Source organism: Saccopteryx bilineata, chromosome 5, assembly GCF_036850765.1.
Source record: "Saccopteryx bilineata isolate mSacBil1 chromosome 5, mSacBil1_pri_phased_curated, whole genome shotgun sequence".
In the NCBI taxonomy this organism is placed as follows: domain Eukaryota; kingdom Metazoa; phylum Chordata; class Mammalia; order Chiroptera; family Emballonuridae; genus Saccopteryx; species Saccopteryx bilineata.
Genome location: NC_089494.1, coordinates 158,754,625 through 158,779,344, shown reverse-complemented (window position 1 = coordinate 158,779,344; position 24,720 = coordinate 158,754,625). Strand labels below are relative to the sequence as shown.

The window sequence follows — 24,720 nt, the reverse complement described above, 5'->3', positions numbered from 1 at the left end:
ATTACAAACAAGTTCAGCTGGTGATAACAGTTTGAGAACAAAATTCTCTCAACAAGCCCTGAGCTCCCAGGCCAGTGTTCATGACAGGCTAGGGGGCTGCAGGCTGTATTCAGCTAGCACGGGCACCAACCCTGTGTTCCATGTGGGGACAATGATGAATCTGGCAAGCTTGGAGTTGCTTATAAAACCCGAATCTACCACCGGGTTAACTAAAATTGTTGTGCACCTTGTAACATAAAGTATGCCTGTTATTTAAGACATCTCACTAGCTCATCTTTCTGGTCAAATCCCGCAGCAGTTAACAGGTCTTCTGCACCAAGTCTAAACCGCTCCCTTTGACTGGCGGACGCCGCAGAGTCTGACGGGCCAGCCTCACTCCCCACTCCTCTCAGGGCACTCCCCCCTCCACCTCCATGTCAGGCCCCCTGAGTGCCCCTGATATGACAGTGTCTTCGTTCCAGCCCTCCTCCTGGTCTTCACTCTCTTGTCTGTCTATCCAAACCCCACAGCCGTATAAGGCCTGGTCCAATTTCATCTTCTTTACCCCCTCCCCAGGCTCCCCTTTCCCCCAACACTGTGTACCCCAACACTCAGAGTCCATGGCATAGTTTTTCTCACTGTGCTAGAGCTCAGGGTTTCCTGAAGCCTATGGTATTTAGTGGGAGCCATCGCGGAGAATGAACCTGTAAGCTGGCTCAGTCCTAGAATGTGTGCCCCATTTCCTTTCTTCATCTCCAAATGACAAGCTCACCTTCGCCAGAGGCAGGGCGGGCTTCCATCCCCATCACCTGGGAAGTGGATGATGCGGGGCAGATGCTGAATGCGCAAGTTGTGGGCATTGACAGTGTTGCCTCACTCTGACCCGGGTGAAGGTGAGTCACAGGAAGGAAAGAGGAATTGCTCTCACAGTCCATCATTCTCTCCTCTCACATGCACTTTTACACAATTATTATTTCAGACTCCTACTTGTAAACTACATTACAGATGAAACATATCTAGATCAAATCACATTATAAATACTTTAAGGATGCTCAGGGTTAGGAAATCTATAATGAACTGTTCAGTAAAAAAACAACAAGAAACCCTTTTCTATTGCAGCTAATTTATCTGCAGTTTATATTCTTCTATTTTATGTTCTATTTGTAAGTGGTACTAGTCAGTTGAACTCGTCGTCTACCTTCTCCCTGTCTCCCATCATCCACTATTTCATTATAGCTGGTTTTGTTAGAGTAGACTCAGCTAATCAAAAATAAGTCTCTTGGCCCTGGTCAGTTTCTCAGCAGGTAGAGCGTTGGCTTGGGATATGGATGTCCTAGGTTCGATTTCGGGTCAGGGTGCACAGGAGAAGCAATCATCTGCTTCTCCCCTTTCTCCTCCCCCCCCCCAGCTCTCCTCCCCTCCATCAGCCAGTGGCTTGATTGGATTGAGCATGGCCTTGGGCACTGAAGATAGCTTGGTTGGAGCATCAGCCTCAGGCACTAAAAATAACTTGGTTCTTGAACATTAACCCCTAATGGGGTTTCCAGGTGGATCCCAGTTGGGGTGCATGCGGGAATCTGCCTCACTATCTTCCCTCCTCTCACCTAAAAAAAAAGTCTCTTGCTATGGCCAGACAGCTTCGTTGGTTAGAGTGCCATCCCGGTACACAGAGGTTGCAGGTTCGATCCCCACCCAGTCAGGGCACATACAGAAACAGATTAATGTTTTTGTCTGCCTCTCGCTCTACTTTCCCCTCTCCAAAATCAAGAAATACATTTTAAAAAAAAGTCTCAAAAGACCAAATCTAGTGGGAGTGAGAATTTTCTAATTTCTTGTTATTTTGGTCAGAAGGACATAGCCATGTGTGGTGGTTTTTCACCACAAAAATGTGGCAATAGATGGGTATGAAATGCTTAACCATCTCTCTCTCTCTCACTCTTTCCTAAAGTACTGCTCAAAAGTCAATGTAAGCTTTAAGTTTAAGATAAAGCAGTCCTTTAAAAAAATTAACTGAGATCCACACACTAAGAATTAGCATAGTATGTTGGCCCAAAAGCTCTGCAACCAGACAACCAGGGTTCAAATCCCAGCTCTGCCCCTTGCCAGCTGAATAACCTAGAGCAAGCTACCTATGCTTCCCAGGCCACTGACCTCACCAATGTCAGGGAGTACCAAGTCAACACACACAGTGCTCACAACAGTGGCTGGCACGTGTTAAATGTCCACTAGGTCCTAGCCACAATTTTTATTCCTATGAAAGAGCAACAATGGCCTAACTGGCCGTCCCCTCTATCTCAGTAAGGACACTTGACTCAGAGAGGTCTAGATAGGGATAACTATGTGTACACTGCTTAAATTGGCCAGTACTTTTGCACCCTTTAAAAAAAATTTTTTTAATTTTATTGTTTATTAATTGATTTTTAGAGAGACAGAGAGAGGAAGGGAGAGAGAGAAAGAGAGAGCAAAGTATTCGTTCCATTTAGTTGTGCATTCATTGGTCACTTCTTATATGTGCCCTGACCAAGAATCGAACCCGCAACCTTGGTGTTTTAGGATGACACTCTAACCAACTGAGCTAACTGGGCCAGAGCAAGAAAAATATTTTAAAAAATAAATATTAAATTTTGGTTTTCATCAGAAAGTGGGCTATTCTGAACAAAAGCAGGCAGGTACCTTGAAGTTTAATCCTTCAAACATAGAAAAACTGGTGCCCCTAAGAACTACCGGAGTGGCTTGCTCTTTAGATGAGAAGTAGCCTGGGCCGGGGCTTCCTTGTGCTACAGCCTGTAGTAGTCTGGCTGCTTCCACATGGCTGAGGTCATTACTCCTTCTTCATTGTTGCCTTAATGTCCTCACTGAGTTTTGTCAATAATCCCCATCTAGCTCCCAGGATTTGGCAACCTGGTTTTCAAACAGCTCAGGCCCTGGCAAGCACCTCCACCCCAAGTTCCAGTATAAAGCAACAGCCAGGTCTGACCTCTGGCTGTTGGGTAGAGATGAGAAACCATATGTCCATTGCTGCGTTGCTCCTTGTGACAGGTATAGCATCTTGGAAAACAATCAAAACAACCTGTAAAAAAAGGTCAATTACGCAAAGAGTCTGCAGCTCAAGAGGTTAAGTAATTCACTGTTGGTCATGGAACAAATAAGGAGCTTTGGCAAAACCAAGTGAGTCACTGGGACCAAGAGATTCTAATATGGTTCCAGGTGGCAGGAAGCCCTCAAGTGCAGTAACGGAGAGAGAAAGCTGTGTATCTCACTGCAAGGGTACAGGGCAATGCAAAAAGCTGAGTTGGTGTTATTCTCCTCTTCCTCCTCCTTCTCCTCCTCCTCCTCTTCCTTCTCTTCCTCCTCCTTCTTTCTTCTTCTTCTCCTTCCTCTTTCTCCTCCTCCTCCTCTTCTTCCTCCTTCTCCTCTTCCTCTTCCTCCTCCCCTCCTCCTACTCCTTCTTCTTTTCTTCTTCTTCATCTTCTTTTTAAATAGGTATTCACTTATGATTTTAAAGTATGTATATTTACTCAAATTACTAAAAACTTATCAATAGGAGTCCACCAACCAGCCATAATGAATGGATGGGGACTGCAGAGAGACCTCTGTTGACTGAGAGTCTTTGATTTCCAGTGGGGGTTCTATTTGGCCCTAGGGGTGACATCCATATTATGGGTTAAGCCAATCAGCACAGCCCATTCTCCTTTGCCACCATGACTTCTGTACTAGGCACACGACCCGAGCAGCTCCAGCAAGAGCAAATGGCAGAGCTTTTTCTGGGGATACTTGGGACAGGGGTATGGATAGCACTGTTGACCTACTGGGAGCCATTTTAGGATTGAAGGGGATATCCTCAGAATAGAGTTGACACCACGGAAAGCAACGCAGATGAGAAAAGAAACCAAGACCCTTAGTGGTGTTGCTAAGCCATATCAAGACTGTGCTTTTATGCTTCTCAGTTTCCTAAACCAATACTCCCTTTATTGTTTAAACTAGCCTTGAGTTGTCTCTTTTTACTTGCAATTTAAAAAGGTCTGTCACAGAATACATTTAAGACAAGCACTTTCTTTTCTTTTCTCTTCTGATTTTGAGAGTAAGTTTATTAAAGCTGGGGACAGTGAAACTAGGAAGAGCCTAGGATAGAAGCAGCACAGCTCTGGTTCACTGAGGAGCCAGAGAAAAGGGGGTTTGGGGGAGAGGTTCAGGGGGTTAGCCCATTGCTCCCCTGGCTGGAAGTCTCCTGGGGTCCCCTAGTTTTGAAGGTTCATGCCCATGGGGGAAAAAGAGGGAGAAGGAGAAAGCACAGGCTGCTCCCAGGAGGTGGAGCAATGCCAAGACAAGCACTTTGCTGCACAGGACACACTGCAACCTGCTGAACACGGCCTACAGGGTTAACTCACCAGGCAAACACTCTCCCCCTCGGTGATGGCTGGTATAAACAATAGGCTTAGCCTATTCCAGACTGAATTATTTTACGACACCAACAAAATCATAGTTCCCTAATATTTCTAAAGGCACACAAAGCCATTCCTTTGGGAGCCATGGGATAGGCAAACAGTCCAGGGAAGAGAGCCGATGGATATTGAGATCCCGTAGGTGAGCCCCAAAACTTCTCCAGTCACTATTATTGAGATCACCCTAATAATAAAACAAGAGCAGTGCACCAACCAAAAGCTTTTTTTCTGTTCATTCCTCTGGCACATGGGTCAATGCCACCCATAGGTGGTCTTCCATCAACCTTGTCCACGGCCGCCTGTGGCGGTGCAGCCTCTGCAGCTCACTTTCATACCTGTGCTCTCAGTGCAGCCTGAGAGTGATACTCTCGTGGGCTGCGAGGCATTAAGAGATGTGTGTCGAAAATGAAGAGACCGAGGTCTCCAGAGTTGAGTACTGTCCTCAAGATGCAGGTCAACTAACTCAACAGTTTGGAAGTATCTTCTGCCTATGAAAGTGAGCAGATAGCCACCAAAGAAACCTTGTATTACAAATCAGCCCTAGCCCTGGCTGGGCAGCGCAGGGGTAGTCATCCTGGAGCTGTGATGTTGCGGTTTCGATCCTCTGTCACGGCATGTACGAGAAGCAACCAATGACTGCAAACTATATCAAACAACCAAGTGGAATGGGTTGATGCTTTCTCTCTCTCTCAAATCAATGGAAAAATGAGCTCTAGACACATACCCCTCTATCATATTCCCTGTTTCAGTGGCCATTCCTTATCCCCAGAGGGCACAGGGCTGGGGTTGGTACTTGGAACAGCCCGCACTCAATCAAATAAATGCTGAGTACAGTACTGGTTTTATATTTGTTAAAAGTACAATTAAAACTCAGGAGTTCAAGTATTATTACCTACATTCTAGTCTAGAATACCTAAAACTACTACGAGAAGATTGAGGCATTTATACTTTAAGCACACCTTCTTAGAGAGATAACCAAACACTGATTGTATATATATTTTCCTTTCTAGGACGGCGAGAAAACATGTGGGTTACTTGGAATTTCCTCAGTTTTGGTGATGCCCAATGGGTCCCTTTCATTCTTTTTAAACCAGAGAGTTTCTGTGCTTCTCCGTGCTGGCTGGGCTCCAGTAGAGATAGGGCTACATTCCTCCATGGAGGGGGCTACTTGCACAAAGCTCTCCTTTGTGTGACACATAAATGGTTTCCCAACCTTATCACAGGGAAGTGATGATACAAATATCAAGTCTACATATGCTAGACCAGGGGTCGGGAACCTTCTTGGCTGAGAGCCATGAATGCCACATATTTTAAAATGTAATTCCGTGAGAGCCACACAACTACCCATGTACCTTACGCATTACCCAATAAAAATTTGGTGTTGTCCCAGAGGACAGCTGTGATTGGCTCCAGCCACCCGCAACCATGAACATGAGGAAATGAATGGATTGTAATACATGAGAATGTTTTATATTTTTAATGTTATTATTTTTTTTTATTAAAGACTTGTCTGCGAGCCAGATGCAGCCATCAAAAGAGCCACATCTGGCTCGCGAGCCATAGGTTCCCGACCCCTGTGCTAGACAGAACTTACCAACCTGAAATAACGACCGTCACTAAGTAACTCATAAATGTAGCATTTCTCGTACAAATCCAGCCACAGGGACTCACTGCCCAGGGTCCCGAGCATTCCAACCGCTCTGTGCAGTTATCTCCTGTGATCTGACTGCATTTGTCCTCTCCTCTCGATCCCCTTCTCAAAGGTTTCTTCAAAGTTCATCTCAGGAATGGGAAAGCTGGGAGCAATGAATTTCAGCTAATCTGTCTGGGTCTGGGTAGGAAAGAAACAGTTTGGAATCACTTTGCAATCCTATGGCATTTTTAGTTTTAAAAAAAGTGAACAGACTCTATTAAGGGATGTTCTAAGAAAACTGATCTAACCTTCCCTGACATCCTTAACACAGAGCTGACCACAGAGCTTGCACACTATACTTTTGCACTTTATCATCACAATTTCCCCATGAGACAACCCAGACAAGACACCATTTAAATCTCTGGCAGTCCCCAGCTGCTCTCTTTATAGCCCCTGGACCCCCATGTCGACTCCCGGGAGAACTGTCACTCGAGGCATCACCTTCCTTCCAGGACTCTCTGCCCCTGGGACTGCTCAACCCTTTAAAACCCTCTCCCCGGCTCTTCATACAGCTTCTCAACCTATCTGTCACTGTACCAGCTTTCTGGGAAATTCATTTCAAAGCTCAAGGTTTCATCATCGGCCTTCTTACCAGAATCACTAGCCCAGGTTTTAAAATCTGCCTCCTGGAGACCCAAAGCCCCTCATCTCTGGGAGGCCCTCCTCCCAGAAGTGCAGCTCCTGGTTTCCCACTGTGTTCCCAACCCGGAAAGCAGGAACACAGATGAACACCCAGAAGTAACAGCTACGATATTCTGGGCTCAGCAAGACTAGTTTTGGTTTAATTGCAAAAGGTTTTTCTACAGTTCCTCCCCCCCCCACTTTTTTAAAATAAGAAATACATCTCTAGAAAAACAAAAAATAACTTCTAACCCTGGACTTTAGAACTTGTTCTGTGATCAAAAAGGAGACACGATTATGTCCTTGCATGCCATTTACTGCCTGGTAAATACCGCCCCATCAACCCTGTTCTGGGAAGCAGGAGGTCTGAAGCTAGCATCTCTTAAACCTTAAGTATGCAATCAAAAAATTCCAATGGTTAACTACTAAAGTTATTAACCTTACTTTTGTTTATAATCTACTGGAATAGTTCAGTAAGATTAACCAGGTACAATAATACATTAACAGAACATTCAAGATATATTTAAAGAGGCCAAACAAAAGTAAAATCTCAAGTGTTTCCCAAACTGTGTTCTCAAGACACCAATAACTACTGGGCCTGAAGGAAAGGGGTGCATCTGGGGACCCGGGTTAAACAAAGGTCATTTTCTGGAAGGTGGCACACACCTCGAGCTATGAAACCCAGCGCTTAATGCAGAACCACAGCTATTTCTACCATATCATCTTGTGCTTCCAAAACATTTCTGAATGTGCTGCCTGCCTTCCAAAAATGCCTGAATACACTTTCTGCAACAGAACTGGTCCTGCCAGGATGTGGGATTCAGAACCCAATGCTCAGGCAACAGCTGCCCAGAGTGCCTCGCAAGCTGCATTGGGGATTCTGTAAAACCTGATCCAGGACGTGCCAAAAAAAAAAAGAAAAAAGGTTTCCAAAAAAAAAAAATAGGTTTCATCTCTTACGCTGTGATGAGAAATCAACACACGCCAACACTTTACCTCATTAACAGTGCTCTCATTTATTTTATAAGGAGAAAATGATATAAATTTGAACTAATAATAAACCAAAATTGTACTCGCTGAGGGAAGATGTGAGAGGGCTTGAAATGGGTGAAGGTGGTCAAAAGGCACAAACTTCCAGCCAGAAAATAAGTAAGTTCTAAGGATGTAATATACAGCATAGTGACTATAGTTAATAATGCTGTGTTGTATACAGGGTGGGGCAAAAGTAGATTTACAGTTGTTTTATAAAATGATACAATTAATAAATATCAATACAAGAATAAATTGTTTCATGTACTTAAAACTGTAAACCTATTTTTCCCCACCCTTATTTGAAAGTTGCCAAGAGAGTAGATCTTAAAAGTTCTCATCAAAAGAAAAAACATGTAACTGAGGGGTGATGGATGTTAATGAGACTTATTGCAGTGATCATTCCCTAATGTATACATGTATCAAATCTCTATGACTACACCTGAAACTAACACAGTGTTAGATGTCAACTATAGCTCAACTTTAAAAATACATTCAAAGTAATAAACTTCCACTGAAAACTGCTTTCAAAATCGATTTGCTTTACGGAAATGTGTTGTTGCTAAAACATAAATAAAAAATCATGATCTTAAAGCGCCTTATCAGGATTTTCATACAGAAAGAAAATAGAATGTGGGACAAAAGAGATTATTAAATTTTAAACGGCAATTAAATATTTATAAGACACGTGCATCTAGTTAGCAACAATATTGAGATTTGAAAAATTAAAATGCTAAACTTGTTAAGATTCATAGCCTGAAAGTGACAAGGGATTTTTGGTCTTTTTCCACTTGTGCTAGAGACTCCAGAACACATTCTTGTGTGTGAACTTCTCAATAAGCAAGCAGTGTGGACAACTATGGTATCTGTTTCCATGAAAGTGGAGTCAGAGTGCGTACACATACAAGGATACACTGCTTTTTCTCTAAGGAGTTTAAAAAGTGAAGGAGGACGTAGGAATGAATCCCTAAGACTAATAATATAGGTTAGGTTCATTTTTATGTCCTACGAGACTCAAGTTTCTGACTTGTTTAAGCTTTCATTATTTACCCAGACTGACTAAAGAGAGGGAAAGAGAGAAATTGTTTTAATATCTACAGTTGCCCTCAGCTCTTTGCTCAGCAATCTGAAACTTAATCCAGTGTCCGGTGTCAGAGATCCTTATGAGTGACAACTGTGAAACCTTTGATTTATACACAAGTCAACGCACAGCGTTCTAAGTGAGAAGGGGATAATGATGAAGGGGTCTTCTTAGCACAGTACCCTCAAAAACAGAGCTGAGAGAAGGGAACCTAACGGAACAAACCAGATGTGAGGCCACCATCTGGGGGTCCTCTGTCACCCCCAGGTTAACTGGTGTCACCGGTGTTTTGTGTATGCCCCTTCTGAAGCAAGGCTGTGTTGATGATAAAGACCCAACCCCTAACCCCAAAAAAACAAAAGGAGGACCAAATAGGGCAGTTTTAGCAGTAAAATAGATTTGCCCTATACATGCAAGAGGGAGAAAAATTTGACTGGATGTTCAAAGGTCATGGCTGCCAGCACGTGGGGGCTGTGGAGTCCGCATGAGCGCAAAGCCACGAGCAGAAACACAGTCTCTGGATGGAAGGAACCTGTGACACATGGAGTTCTTTGGTTTTAAGATATAGCTTTTCTACTCTGTTTTAATATTTCGGAAATGGGGATATGTTTATCATCAGCATGGGCCTAGGATGGGCCAGAGTCGGACCAGAAATACTGCCCCTTAGAATGACGAAAATACTTTCTCTCCCCCCCCCATTATTTTCAGCTCTATAGAAATATGGTTTTAGTCAATAAATGCCAATTAAATGGAGGGTCTTAAAACATCCAGAGGACAAACATATTTTCCCTAATCAATGATGATGCTATGTATGCAGTGGTTGTGGGGGTGCTACAAAGTGCTGGGCTTGTTTTGTCCTTGGTAAGTACTGTTTTGGTAAGAAATAGGCTCTCAAATTCAAGGACTCGGCGATTACTGTCTGGGGCTGAATTTTCTAAACATAGTGGAAACAGACATCTACTTTCTTACTCTACAGTGCATTTGAGCTCTGGCTGGGATTTCCAGGGACATGTTCAGTCTGACTGCTCTAAAGGTCCATGCCCAGTTCCTACCCATGGGCAAGGTGGAAAATTAATGCTGGAAATAGAACCTCCCCAATTTTTCTTTAAGAAGATACAATTTTTAAACCTCTCAGCCAACTATGCTGAGAGCTCAAATCTTGGGGTTCCCGAGTCAACCCTGAGCAATATGAGGAGGGGTGCTGTAGAGGGCTGGCCAGGCTGCTCTGAATAGGTCTGAGTCCAGGTGCTGGGACCACAGCTGGGTTTCAGTGTTAAGCTCAGAGACAACCTGCCAGTGCTGGGCTTGGCTACAATTCTTGCAGCTTTTGTTTCTTCTGGGTCATTATATGGGTGGGTGCTATGGACTGAATGCTCCTCCTCACAACAAATTTATATGTTGAAACCTTAACCCCCAATGTGACTGTATTTGGAGGTTGGGCTTTTAAGAGGTAATTAAGGTTAAATGAGGCCTAAGGGTAGAGTCCTAATCCAATAGGACTGACAGCTAGAAAAGAAAAGAAAGGAATAGAAAAGAAAGGAAAAGAAAAGAGAAAAAAGTGTCTGACCAGGGATGGTGCAGTGGATAGAACATAGAGGTCCCAGGTTCAAAACCCCAAGGTCTTTGGCTTGAGTACAGGCTCATCGACATGATCCCAAGGTCGTTGGCTTGAGTCCAAAGGTCACTGGCTTGAGCTAGGGGTCACTGGATCAGCTTGAGCTGCAGCCCCTACCCTCCATCAAGGCATGTATAAGAAGCAATCAATGTACAACTAAAGTGAAGCAACTATGAGTTGATGCTTGTCATTCTCTCTCCTTACCCCATTCCTCTCTCTTTCTCTCTGTCTCTCTTAAAATCAATTTTTCAAAAAAGAAAAGGGAGTGAGACATAGACCTTAGTTTCTCCACAGGAGGACAGAGAGAGAAGACTGTTTATAAGCAGAATCCACCAAGCCCTCAACTGTGGACTTCCAGCCTCCAGGGAAGCGAGATGTAAATTTCTGTTGTTTAAGCTACTCAGTGTATAGGATTTTGTTACAGCAGCTCAGCAGTGTGCTAGCAGACTTAATTATTTGAGTAAGCTGAAGCCACAACGCAGGGCAGGAGAAAGTTCTGGTTCCAGAATAAACTTCCTGGAAGCTACCACAAGTACTGTAGGAACAGCCAGATTCATGACCAGGTTTGCTCCATGTATGCCTGTTTTTAAAAGGCTCAAAGCCCTATCTTGGAGGAAGGGTGCTCATTAGTGGTTAAGTTCCTAGAGCATGTGGGCTAGAGCTACATTTAAGTCCCAGTTCTGCCAGTCAGTCAGGCAACCCTAATGAAATAGCTTGACAACTATAAGTCTTTCTTTTTTCCCAGGTAAACCAGGGAGAGCACAGCAGCACCAGTTAAGGATGCTTTCGGCTGCAAGTAGTAGAAAAGGTGGCTAACAGTGGCTTAAACGAATAGGAGTTTATATTTCTCAAAGAACAAGAAGTCTAGAGGCAGTAGTTTCTGGCTGAGCTCAGTGCTCAATGATGTTGTCAAAATATGGAGATTCTTTCCAGGGGTTCGTTGAACCATCCTCAGCATGTCGGCTTTTTTGTCACTTCCTAGTCAAAAGTCTTCTAGCTGGAGCATAAGTCCTCACTACAGTGTCAAGCAGAAAGGAAGGGAGCAGGTGGCCCAGCTCCTTCTGCCACTTGTCAGGGGAGTAAAAGCATCCCAAACTTCTAGCAGACGGGATGTGCTTCCACACTCCCAAACTGGGTCCTGTGCCAGGGTGGCCCTAACCCTGAGTCTGAGCCCACCTACCCTGACACGGAAACAAAACCTGGGCTCCACGAGCAAACAGAGCACACTATAGAATTTTATCAGTGTTTAAAGTGAAAAGCTATATGTAATATGCTTCACACAGTAAAAACTCACTATTAATAAACTTAATTTTCAACTTTCATGATAACCCAAAGCTATCTGATAAGCTACATTTCCTTTGGTGAGATTTCTTGGTGCAGTCTCTACACAGAAACAGTCAGGTCTGTTTCAAGTAGCCAGTGTAGAAATAACTGGATGAACTCTGAAGAAAAAACTTGAGCAAATGATATTTTATCCGTAGCTTCATACTAGAACCACAAACTTTTCTGGTGTTCCTAAACCATAGCCCTTATCACTGGATCCCTTTTTGGTGGCTCTAACTGAACAGGGTACCCAAAAAGTATCTTTCATTTAAATACATCAAGGGCCTTTGGAAAATGGAGGAGGGGGATCCAGCAGGTTAATCAGCAATAGGAAAAGAAAAACCCTGTTCAATGTTGTTATGGTTTATTTGTCAATAAATAAACTATGAAAAAACACAACACTCTCCTTAACAGGCATACCACATAAATAGTTCAATTAAACATCTTCATTGGAATTAATCCTGAGCTCTGACTCAGATCAGTGCGATCTAATCAAGAATGTTTCAGAGCAATGAAAACTAAGTGCTCACCTGGGTCTCACAGACTAAACAAAATAAACTTAGTGCACAAGAAATGTGAATAGTTCTGTATTCTTAAAACTGGTATCTCTCCAAACACCAGGATTGCATCCTGTTCTCATTCAGATCTGGAACAGTTGAGAAGACACTATTTTGTATGCTCTTTATTTAACAACAGGTATAAAAATAAACAATACTTATGATGTGCATGTCAGACTAAAAAATGAATGCCAATTAACAAAGAAAAGAGCAATTAGCAAAGTCATTAATTATGATATACTGCTTTTGCTTCTGTTGTCATGACTAATGATCTGCTTTAGTATCTTTTCCCTTTAGTATACTTGTTAATAATATTACTGAATAAATAAATCCACAACACAGACCTAATACTTCATATACATTTTATCTAAAATCAAAATAAAGGAGATAAATAACATTTGAGAGGAATATATCCTGACAGTATTAACAGCACCAGGATTCAAATACGGCACAGCCTGACCAGGCAGTGGAGCAGTAGATAGAGCATCGGACTGGGATGCAGAGGACCCAGGTTCAAAACCCTGAGGTTGCCAGTTTGAGTGCGGACTCATCTGGTTTGAGCAAGACTCACCAGCTTGAGCCCAAGGTCGCTGGCTTGAGCAAGGGATCACTCGGTCTGCTGTAGCTCCCTACCCCAGTCAAGGCACATATGAAAAAGCAATCAATGAACAAAGGTGCCACAATGAAGAATTGATGCTTCTCATCTCTCTCCCTTCCTGTCGTTCCCTATATGTCCCTCTCTCTATCTCTTTCTGTCTCTGTACACACACACACACACAAAGTACGGCATACATTTTCTCCCATAAAAATTGTATTTTCAGCTAATAAGCATCACCTCATAAAACTACTCCACTTCCATTCCCAGCATCAACAGTTACCTTCCTTCTTGGCATTATTTTTTAATAAACATTTAATTTTAGAAGAGTTTCAGATTTACAGAAAAACTGAAGATCATATCAAGAATTCCCATGTACTTCTCACCCAGTTTCCCCTATTCTTAATATCTTATAGTATAATGGTACACTTGTTATAATTAATGAACCAATATTAAAACATTACTATTGGCCCTGGCCAGTTGACTCAGCGGTAGAGCGTCGGCCTGGTGTGCGGGGGACCCGGGTTCGATTCCCAGCCAGGGCACATAGGAGAAGCGCCCATTTGCTTCTCCACCCCCTCCCCTCCTTCCTCTCTGTCTCTCTCTTCCCCTCCCACAGCCAAGGCTCCATTGGAGCAAAGATGGCCTGGGTGCTGGGGATGGCTCCTTGGCCTCTGCCCCATGTGCTAGAGTGGCTCTGGTCGCGGCAAAGCGACACCCCGGAGGGGCAGAGCATCACCCCCTGGTGGGCAGAGCGTTGCCCCTGGTGGGCGTGCCGGGTGGATCCCGGTCGGGCGCATGCGGGAGTCTGTCTGACTGTCTCTCCCGTTTCCAGCTTCAGAAAAAAAAATAAAATAAAATAACATTACTATTAGCAAGAGCCCATACTTTGTTTAGACTTCCTTAGTTATTCCCTAATGTCCTCAGGATCCCCTCCCGCACACCACATCACGATGCACTGTCATGTCTCCTTAGTCTTCTTTTGCCTGTGACACTCTCTCAGACTACCCTTCTTCCTGTTGAGAAGTCCTGGTCAGGTATGTTGTGGAATGTCCCACGATTTGGTTATCTTCTGATATTTCTCTCCTGGTTTGACGAGGTCATGGGTTTGTGGAGGAAGACCACAGAAATAAAGTGCCATTCTCATCACATCATAACAAAGGCACGTACTTTCAACATGGCTTATTACTGTTGACATTGACCTTGGTCCCCTGCCTAACTGTCAAGTTTCTCCACTGTGAAGTTACATTTCCTCTTTTCACACTGTCGTCTGTGAAAGAAAGCTCACTATGCATGGCGCACACTGAAGGGCTGGGGCTTATGTTCTCCCTCCTAGAGGACATCAGTTTTTTGGAATTTTTCTGTGTAGGAGATTTATCTCTTCTTCTTCATTCATTCATTCATTCATTCATTCATTCATTCATTCACTCACTCATTCACTCATTCATATCGGTGTGGACTCCTGGATCCTCAAAGTTAATTTTTAGGATTAGACAAGGAAGGGATTTTGTTGTTGCTTATGCATGTGCAAAGGCCACTGAAGACAGAGGCCACTGATATGGATACAGGAGAGTCACTGGCCTCCCTCAAAACTATGAAGGTTCCCCTCCCACACCAGGCTCAAGGCCCACAATATTGAATGTCCTGCTGCAATAATATTATAAAGTCCTATGTGTTGCAGAACTCTGGGCTCAGTCTGAGCAACTGAACTGCAAACATGAGCCCACCATGCCAAAGACCTGCTGCCCGTGTGAGTGCCCACCCTTGCCTTCCCTTCCCCCCGCCGCATCCAAGAAGCCAGCAAATCACACAGGATGCCGTGTAAACACCGAGTTGGTATTCTGGGTCGGGAGAATGGCTAGGACCAGCAACCCACTCTGCAGCCTCTCACACAGACTGTGTACACGGTGGTGCAAGCATCTCCTGGGTTTTCAGTCTGAACAGTGAATTTAGGATAAATATCCACAAGTCTGGACAGTGAGTATATCTCAATAGTGAGACTGAGCAGCACGGGGCTCCCACCTGTTAAACATGGAGTTGACAGAAGGGAGGTGTGGACAAAGTGCTAAGTGAGCCCACAGAGGATGTCACTAGAGGAGGTGGCAGCTGGGAAGGCACTGGAGTAATAAGGAAAGGCTGTGAGGTGAAGAAAAGGGGTGGGTTCTAATTTATACCCAAACCAACATTTTTCGTATAAATAACATCCCCCCAAAATGAAGTCTAATGCTTTTAGATTTGCAATTCTGCATATGCCAGCAGACCGCAAACCTTTCAGGTGGCAGAATGCCTGGCAGTGGTGGTGGATGCTGTGCTGATGTGTAGGTATTATTATTATTATTATTATTGCATTTTTCTAAGTGAGAAGTGGGGAGGCAGAGAGACAGACTCCCGCATGTGTCTGACTGGGATCCACCCAGCATGCCCATCAGGGAGCAATGCTCTGCCCATCTGGGGCGTTGCTCCGTTGCAACTGGAGCCATTCTAGTGCCTGAGGCAGAAGCCATGGAGCTATCCTCAGCACCCGGGCCAACCTTGCCCCAGTGGAGCTTTGGCTACGGGAGGAGAAGAGGGAGACAGAGAGAAAGGAGAGGAGAAACGGTGGAGAAGCAGATGGGTGCTTCTCCTGTGTGCGCAAGCTGGGAATCAAACCCGGGACTTCCACATGCCAGGCCGACACTCTACCACTGAGCCAGCTGACCAGGGCAGAATTCATTCTAACAGAGACAAGCAGCATGGAGAGACTAAAAAATGTATTGAAAAAAAATTTTTTAAACTATGATATTTTCCAGTACAAATTGAGGAAAGTCCCCAAATATTCCATTTTTGATTTGAAAAGACTTTTGCTAGTTTGCAAAAAGTCTAATGTGAGAACTGCTGGCTTACATTATCACTCCGTGTAACAAGTCCTGTTTTCAGCTGACTGAAGGGTATACTGTAGAAGTCGTTCTCTAAAATCACCATAAAACCCAAATTAGAAAAAAAAAAAGATAGAGGTTTCACAAGATATATTTAAAAAACTTTATTTAAGAGTTTCATTATTTTTTTCCCAATGGTTGGTAGTCGTCACTGTTCTGTTTTTAGCTCGACTATGTACTAATGAAGATTTATGGTAAGATACATGTAATTACTTAGGAGTAATTGCTTGTAGTTTTCTCTTTTTCTTTTTTTTTTAAGTCAATCTGCCTTCAAAGCAATAGGAAGAAAGAATCCAAAGAGGGAAACGGAACAGCATTGCATCAGAGCAGAGAGACAAGCTGTGCCCAGGTCAGCCACTAGGCAGAGCTGGAGAGACCCCGAGAGAGAGACCAGGCACTTCCGAGGATGCTCATGATGTCCTCAGGCACATCAGAGGGTTAAAGGGACCCTCTGCAGAGGCCAAAAGGGCAGACACCACTGCCCCAAAGAGAGGGGGCCCATAAAAAAAACAACAACTAAAAATGTAATAATAATCAAGAATGCCACCTTTACCTCAGTCTGGATTTCACTGCTGCCGTGCTACTCACTAACCCCTTAGTGCCAGTACTGAATCCCAGGGGCTAGTTACTGAATTCACAGGCCTGTGCCCAGATCCTGGCCCCTACCTCGAGGTACTATTTAGGGATCTGCATACTTAGGTAGCATCTCATGGTGCAGGTGGAGGAGGTCCTGATGATACTTGGAGACACCCTGCCTTGGGGAGACACACTTCAGGCCATCTGCACTGCATGCTGAACTAGGCCACTCCACCCTGGGGGTCGCCCTTCAAGAATTTCAGCAGCAGGACAAATTTGTTCACCTGATGAGGTGGCACCAATTGGAAGAAGTCTAATCAACAGCCTGGCGCCACCATTTGTTATACAACTGTTAGCAAATGTCACTGCAGCAGGCTTCTATCAGTCAGTACTTACATTTAATTACGTTCAGTTTGACAGTGACCATTCTAACTATCCCAGGTTAACACCACTAAAGTCACACCAACAAACTGCACAGTATGAAGGATTAATGACAAGTGGAAAATAAGTATGATGCCAATCCCACAAAATTTCAAGCTCCCGTGAAATTTCAGCTCTGAGGCATTTTAGTATATCAGATCTGATCCCTCAGCCATCTCACTAATCAATGATTTTAAAAGTGCAGTCACATTATGGGTTTCTGATCACATAGGCCACTCCTGAAAGAGCTTGGACACCCTACCTGTGAGTCACGGCCCAGAATTAAACCTGCATGTGTTTACTCATGCAGTAAGCAAGGATTCGGTCACTTGACATCCCTCCTCCACACCGGCACTCAGAGAATGCTTCAAGACAATACATGATGCTGCAACGCAGCCAGTCTCAACTCTGCCTGAATACCAAAATCAGAGGCAAGGCTTTGGAAAAGTTAAGTGTGTTCAGACCCCAGAATCAAAATCTCTGGGTGTGCCTTAAGCATCAGCGTGGCTTTAAAATGCTCCCAGCTGATTATAATGTCCACCCAGGGTTGAGCCCCATTGAAATGCTTTTTGTTCCTCCCAAGACAGGGAGGTGGGCAGTTTCCCACACTCTACATTACAAATGGAATACTTAAGACATTATTGCTGAACTATACTGATCTATTTCCACTTCTACAACAGGCAAAGAAACTCAGGGATGGAAGACTAGATTGCCATCTGTGATCTCTTCTTCCCAACCGTGCACCACTAACACTGGTGTCACAGCTCCAGGTTGAAGGAGGGCGGGGAAGGAGCGGGCGCACCTTCTCCTCACTGTTCCTCCAGAGTAGGCTTGAAAAACCTTCTAAAAGTGGGGCTGATGTAAAAGTTGGCAAAGGCAGCAGCTTTCACCAAATACGAGGTGTTCCTCTGGCGCACCACCATGACCAAATCAGGGTTGCCAGGTTCAGTGAATAAAAGTACAGGACACCGGTGACATCTGAATTTCAGAGGAACAATAAGTTAATTTCATGTCTTGTGCAATATCAGGCATACTTAACACTAGAAATGTATTCACAGGTTACTGGAAATGACACTCGAGTGAGTGTCCTATATTTCATCTGGCAACTAGCAGGACTAGACCCAAAGTAAATGGTCTAGCTTTGTTGCTTTGTTTTAGGAGAAAGGGATGATGATGTTATTTCAAGATAAAAACATTTGAAAACCTTGTGCATGTCCCCATAGACACAGGGACCATCTAGAATAAGGTCTAGAATAAGGTCTAAGCATAGTACCCCTTTCTCTCAGTGACTTTTCAAAAGACTTAGTTCTTCTGCTCGAACAAAGGACCTTAGAGAGGAGGACTTCCCTTGTTAGCTACAGCTGAACAAATTCATCAGACAAAGCAAGCATTCAGTTCATACGTTACATCACACACACAACAAAACTTCAAGGAACTGCATGTAGAAACCAGAAACAGGGATGAAATTTTATCTGGCTAGCCTTGTCATTATGAAGTTCTACTTCCTGTTTTTGCTCCCGGGAGAGAGGGAGGAAGGAGGCACAGTTGGAAAAGGAGAAGAAAGAAGAGAGAAAAGTGGCATAATCGAATTTGCTCTCAGCAAACGCTGGCTGAGAACCAGCAGAGGGAGAGGCAGCCCTGGCCTCAAAGAGACAGATGGGTTACGGGGGTTGACATACAACCTTTCAATGCAAAGTGCTAAGTGTTTGGACAAAGTTTTACGCTATACCCTCTGCAGCTAGAACAGTGGCTGGGACATTGAATACTCAACAAGTATTTGTTGAATAAACAGCAAAAGCATGCACACAAACCTTGGGAGGGAGAGCGTCGACCACAGATGACTCACCAAAGGCAATGATGCCTGATGCTTCAGGAAGAGTAAAAATGAATTAGTCGGGCCCATGCATTCTAGGCAGGAGAAGGGCCCCATGCAAAGGCAGGGCAGAGTGAGAGCGCTGGACTCCCAGGGTAAAGATCCAACAAATAGCGAAAGCACAGGGTGGTGCTCAGAAGGGAGGTTTGGACTAGGGACAGGATCTGGTAGGCCACCAACATGACTGGTAGAAACTGAAGGCCCACTGTAGAGGATGCTCGGTGGGGGGCATTCAGGGACGGAACCCCCAGGTCACAGCTTCCTCTCCAGGGGAAGCGCAGCAGATGAGGGACTCAGAGGAGACTCAGAAAGGGCAGTCCTAGCAGGAGCCAAGGGAAGAGGTTGCTGTCATGGAGATGGAGGAACCACTGTCACAGGGGAGCATTTTGGGGTGACTGAGTGGAGAGACTTAATGTGGAAACAGCTCTTCCAGTCACGGAATGGAAGAAATGAATAGTCTGAGGAGGCTATGGGCCAAGAGGGCGCCGCTTCACAGGTATGTCCTTATGGAGGAAGAGATCTAAGACCAGTGAGATGAAGAGATGGAGCCCCAGGCAGGGAGGTACTGACTGCACATCTCAAATGGAAAGTTGAATGCCATGTGCCAGGGCTAGGGGACGCCTTTTCTCTACTTCCTCTCTCTCATGTTCCCTCCATAAGCCCCAGACTCCCTACAGTACGAACAAGCTGGGTCTCGAGCCCACTCCTGAGCATCCTGGCTCTTGCCTGGGTGAGAGGTGCTTTTTCTGAGCAACAGGAGATGAACATTTCAAGAGGTGAGGGACTCGGGGACTCAGCCTTATTCATTTATCCTTTTTTTTTTTTTTTATTTTAATTTTTATTTTTTTTATTCATTATAGAGAGGGGAGAGAGAGAGAGAGAGAAAGAGAGAGAGAGAAGGGGGGAGGAGCAGGAAGCATCAACTCCCATATGTGCCTTGACCAGGCAAGCCCAGGGTTTTGAACCGGCAACCTCAGCATTTCCAGGTTGACGCTTTATCCACTGCGCCACCACAGGTCAGGCAGCCTTATTCATTTAAAGACATAAGAAATAAATAAAAACTTCCATAAACTGGAAAGACAAGTGCTCACGCAGACCGCTGTTCTACTAGTTTCTCGGAGGTCTGGAACTCTGCAGGCAGCCAAGAGAAATTACAAGAAGGCACTCCGGAATCCCACCGCCTCCGCGGTGCCTGACCCCTCTCCACGCTGGGACAAAGAAGAAAAGGCAGCTCCAGGCAGAGCCTGCTGCTGTGATCTGAGAGGGTTACAAAATCTATGTTCCACCCCCCCCTTACTTTATTAATGATTGTGTATCTTAAGTTTTAAAATCTTTTTATATTTGTTAACATTTACTCCTTAAAACTTTCTTAGTTAAATTTCTGGGGATAACATTGCTTAGTAATAGTATATAAGTTTCAGGCATACAAGTCTACAACACATCCTCTGTATGTAGCACAATGTGCTCACCACCCAGGACTGCTCTCCTTCCGCCACCGTGTATCTGACCCCTTCACCTCTTCATCCCTGCCTGCATCCCTGTTCCCTCTGGTAACCATCATTCTGTTGTCTGTGTCTATGAGTTTGAAAAACCATGTCTTTTGAATAAAGCAACTCATTCCTCCTTAAAAACATATAAGAAAATATCAGGAATGCAACATCACAAGTAACAATAGTCAACTGTGACTTCTTTAAACAAGCCCCAAATAACAGGCAATAAATGACTCTTTCAAGATGTCATTAACACAATACTAAAAACCACACTCACATAAAACTGATCAAACTGTGCAAGCTTTATAGTTCATAACAGTCACGCTACATTTAAAAAAAGTATAAATAAGCAGTTCAACGAAAAGTGGAAAGTGGAACAAAGGCAGTATCGGCATTTCTGCTGCTCCCTGAAATAGTTTTTTGGGGTCAGAAATACAGGCAGTGTGATTCGAGGTGGCCTATGGTCAGGTTAAAGATAACTGAACCAAAAACCCACAATGAGAACTACTAAGGGCTCTGAAGAGTTTTTATTATATATATAATAACTACTCTAATTACATGAATGTGTAACCAAGTGAACACTTACCTAGAAAAAGACATATAATATCCTTCTACACAACTCTTAAATGTACTAAACTAGCCTCTCTTGAAGCTAGACTTTGACTAAGGTGAGAATGAATTCTTGAGGTTCCCTTCCCTTCCCTTCCTTTATCCTCTCCTCTCCTCCCCTCCCCTCTCTCGTCCTTCCTTCCTTCCTTCCTTCCTTCCTTCCTTCCTTCCTTCCTTCCTTCCTTCCTTCCTTCCTTTTTGAGAAAGTCGTGGAGAGAGAAAAGAGAGAAAAATCAACTAGTTCCACTTAGTTGTACCACTGACTGCTTTAAAAAAAAAAAATGTTTGTTTTATTGATTTTAAGAGAGAAAGGGAGACAGTAGGAGAGAGACAGGAACATCTGTTCCTGCATGTTCCCTGAAGGGGGATTGAATCAGCAACCTCTGCACTTTAGGATGTGCTCTAACCAACTGAGCTATCCAGCCAGGGCCAATTTCTTCTCATATGTGCCCTGAATGGGGCTCAAACCAATGACCCTGGATCACGCCGACAATCTCTGTGTTCTCAGTTGATGTACCATCCACAGCACCACCGGCCAGGTTGAGGCAGCTTTCTTAAACTGAGAGTTAAAAACCTTCTCAGGAGAAAGTAGCTGCTCTTTATTTGTTGGCAGGCCTGGGAGCAGCACGGCACAGAGTGTATGCGAGTGGCTAGATCCGATGGACGGCTTCCTGGGCAGTCTCCCTCGTCTCCCATGTGCAGTAGACAGCCTCACTTGAAATAGTGCGTTCCACCCACCGCAGCATGGTGAAGAGCTGCAGTGTCTCACAGTCCATGTCAGACCCACTGAGCCAGAATCTGCAGGTGGTTTGTATCCACGTTGAAGTCTGGGAAGCAGTGGTTAGGAGAGCACCATCACTTGGCTTTCTATAGGGTTATTCCCACACCCTGAGGTAACAGGAAGACCAAGCAAGTTATCAAGTACTACTTTCATTTTATTACAGTTCAATTTATAACTTTTTTTTTTATTGACCTTTTCTCTAGAGTTAACAGAGCTGTTTGCCTTTTCTTTATCCATAAGCCTTAATTTTCCAAAGTAGTTTGGCTACATGCTTCCATCTAAAGCAACACCAGCTTCATGTACATGAAAATAATGGGGAAATGGAAAATACTTTTCAAACTCAATTTTAAATATGAATATGTATATATTTTGGTGACAATTACTTGATTAGTGAGCAAACCAGTGTTTCACAGCAAGCGAGGAAGTCACTTAAAGCAGTATACACACATGTAATTAGAGCCACACAGAGGGGCCAAGGCTGGTGCCGCAGCAAGAGCAGAGGAAGACTGTATGCGGCAATCCCGCCCTAGACAGGTGTTCTACAACAGGCCTAAGGGCCTGAGTTTCCAGCCGGAACAGCAGTCCTGCTAACTGAGTAGCTGGCTCCACCCACGGCAAGGCAAACTCTGGGAGAGGGGGATCATGGATCTGCTGTATATTGCCTGACAAATAGTAGGAGGGGATAAAAAAATATCCATGAATGAGTAAATAAATGAATAGCATATAAACCCAGGCTTATCCTACAACTCTCTGCCCTTCCCTTTCAATTCCTGCAAAGGCACAGACTTGAGGGAACCGCCAATTCATTCCTGCTTGTCAAGAAGCCACTCCCCATCCCAGATGTCTCTACCATGGTTTCCACAGAGACCAAGGAGGGGTCTTTTCCCTATCACTACTCTAATTAGTATCAGCTACCTTACCTTGAAGAGACTTTTAGGGAACTTTCAGGACTTGGAAAGGTTAATGCTGCACTGTCAACAACCCTTATATGTATACTGAAATTAAGTGTAAGTGGTTATTTTCAACAGTTTTTAAAGTCTCTTTCTTTGGCTGCTGAAATGGACTTCACAGAGGTTGAACTTTCAGTACCCTTTCAGTAGCTGTGATGTGGACACAACATTAACCCAACTGAAAAAGCAAAACCAAGAATGAGGAAAGAAAATAAAGGGGATCAGTCACAAAGATGATTAACTGTTCTGAAGAAATGACACTGAGATCAGCAGACTAGGCTGGAGTGGAGAAAGCTTATGCTGGAAAAGCTAGCTCCTTTGATGTTAGAATATTTGGTTGAAGATTAACCAACCAAGAAGAATAAATGGGAAAAGAGGATTTATAGTAATTTGGGAGAGAAAGATAGATCAGACAGGACAACAGGTTCATACTCTTTATGTCCCTATGGTCTGAGACATGACTTTATCAGCAAGCTCAGCAGCTCCACTGATAATTTTTCCCCCCACTCCTAGAAGAGCTCTTTTTTAAATACTCTATAGAAAAACTTGGGAGGATGGGGATGTGGTCCATAGAGTGCTTTCCTTCCCATTTCAACATGATTCTCAGCCTTCCAACCCCAGCTCCAAAGCCACTCTGCTGGGAAGCCTCCCCACTGCTACTTAATCATTCCCTCCTCGGCACCCCCACAAGGTTTGTTTATCTCTGCCTCCTCTGGAGGGGCTGGAATTCCTGAAAAGCAAGCGCTGGGTTTTATTGATAATTATCTCTAGCTCCCCATAACTTGGAACCAGAAGAAGTGACTGATAAACACTGAGCCATGCTTGTTGGGCAGCGTGACTGCAGCACAGGAACTGGGTGACTCCGATTGAAGTCCCTGTGCAGAAATCATGACAGATAGCAAGTGTGACTGCCTAGAGTAGCCAGAGAGACATGCAAAAAGGAGAGAGGAGGCAGATGGAGGATGAGTGTGTGGTTACCACCTTCACGCTCTACCAGCACATGACTTCAAGCCACATTTTTTTTTGAAAGTATTAAAAAAAAAAACTTCTTCCAAACACCTCTCAGGATTATGAGGAACAAAACCAGATAATGGATCTGAAAGCACTCAAAAATCTATAACGGATCATACAAATTGAAGACAATAATATCAACATTTCAGGGGTAAAAGGTGAGGAAAGCAGACTCTTTGTTGGATGAGTGGGTGGGTGGATGGATGGATGGATGGATGGATGGATGGATGGATGAAGAATGGCTCATCAGCCATGAAACAGCTAACACGAAGATAAGGAAGTGTCTAACTTCACATCTTGCCAGTCCACCCTCTCCTGTAAACATCTCCTTAAGGATTATGAATTTAGAAATGGGAAGAGATGAGTGGGAAATAGCCCCACCCAATTAACAAAATGTTATCTAATGAGTGCACATGAACAATATCCCTGGTCCAAAAGACAGTAACTCCTTTCTCATGTTTACTTAGCATTTATGTAGTACTTTAACATGTATTGATTTAGAATGCATAAGTTTAATATTTAATGTGACATCTAATAGATTTCCAACAAGGCATTGAAAGAAACATCATTATAGGCAATGATTTTATTTTTAAATTTAAAGAAGGAAATGAGGTTCAAGATGGTAAAAAAAAATTTCCTTTTGGGGAAAATAGACAATAGACTTTTATCAACGTTTAGTCCAACAAAACACTTAAGTTACAGCACAGGAATCAATTCTAAAGAAAATACAAAGTGTGTGTTAAAAGTCAGTTTAACAGTTTGCTCTGCCAAGAGGTGAGCTGAAGGATCACATTATGAGTTTAATTTTACTAGGCAGTCTTTAAGTTTAAAGTAAAGGGGAAAAAACGGTATCCACATAACTGTGTACCAGGTATGCCCTGTGTGCCCGCAGAGGTCTCTTAGGAAGGAGACTTAACTTGATTGCAGCCATACTGGTAACATCTGACAATCTGTGTAGTCAGGGGTTCTGCGCACAGAGCCTGGGGAGCAAAGCCACTTTGTAAAAGGCTCTCTGTTCCAGAAGGTGGCTGTAAACTTGACCAGACTGCAGACACCGCATCCTCCACCCTCCCCAACTGACGCATTAACTTTTCTACCCCTTTCCCATATGCTTTTCCACACCCCGGGTACAGGTGCAGCGAGGGCAGGGAACAAAGAGA

General features: G+C 44.0%; 1 protein-coding gene across 4 annotated transcripts in view; it reads right to left on the bottom strand.

Moving 5' to 3' along the window:
* FAM171A1 (family with sequence similarity 171 member A1) overlaps positions 1–24,720 on the bottom strand; it is a 159,947-nt gene that overhangs the window by 117,689 nt on the left and 17,538 nt on the right. Inside the window, exons 1-2 of one of the 4 annotated variants that reach the window (XM_066280744.1) lie at positions 6,988–7,091; positions 6,020–6,252 (exon numbers count right to left, since the gene is read on the bottom strand). The exons of 1 other annotated variant lie outside the window; for it this stretch is intronic. In XM_066280744.1, the coding sequence (XP_066136841.1) occupies positions 6,020–6,050 (31 nt within the window). In that variant the 5' untranslated portion in view covers positions 6,051–6,252; positions 6,988–7,091. Of the gene's footprint in view, positions 1–6,019; positions 6,253–6,706; positions 6,858–6,987; positions 7,092–24,720 lie in introns of those variants that run through there. 2 more of the 4 variants (XM_066280743.1, XM_066280742.1) reach the window with 2 other exon arrangements.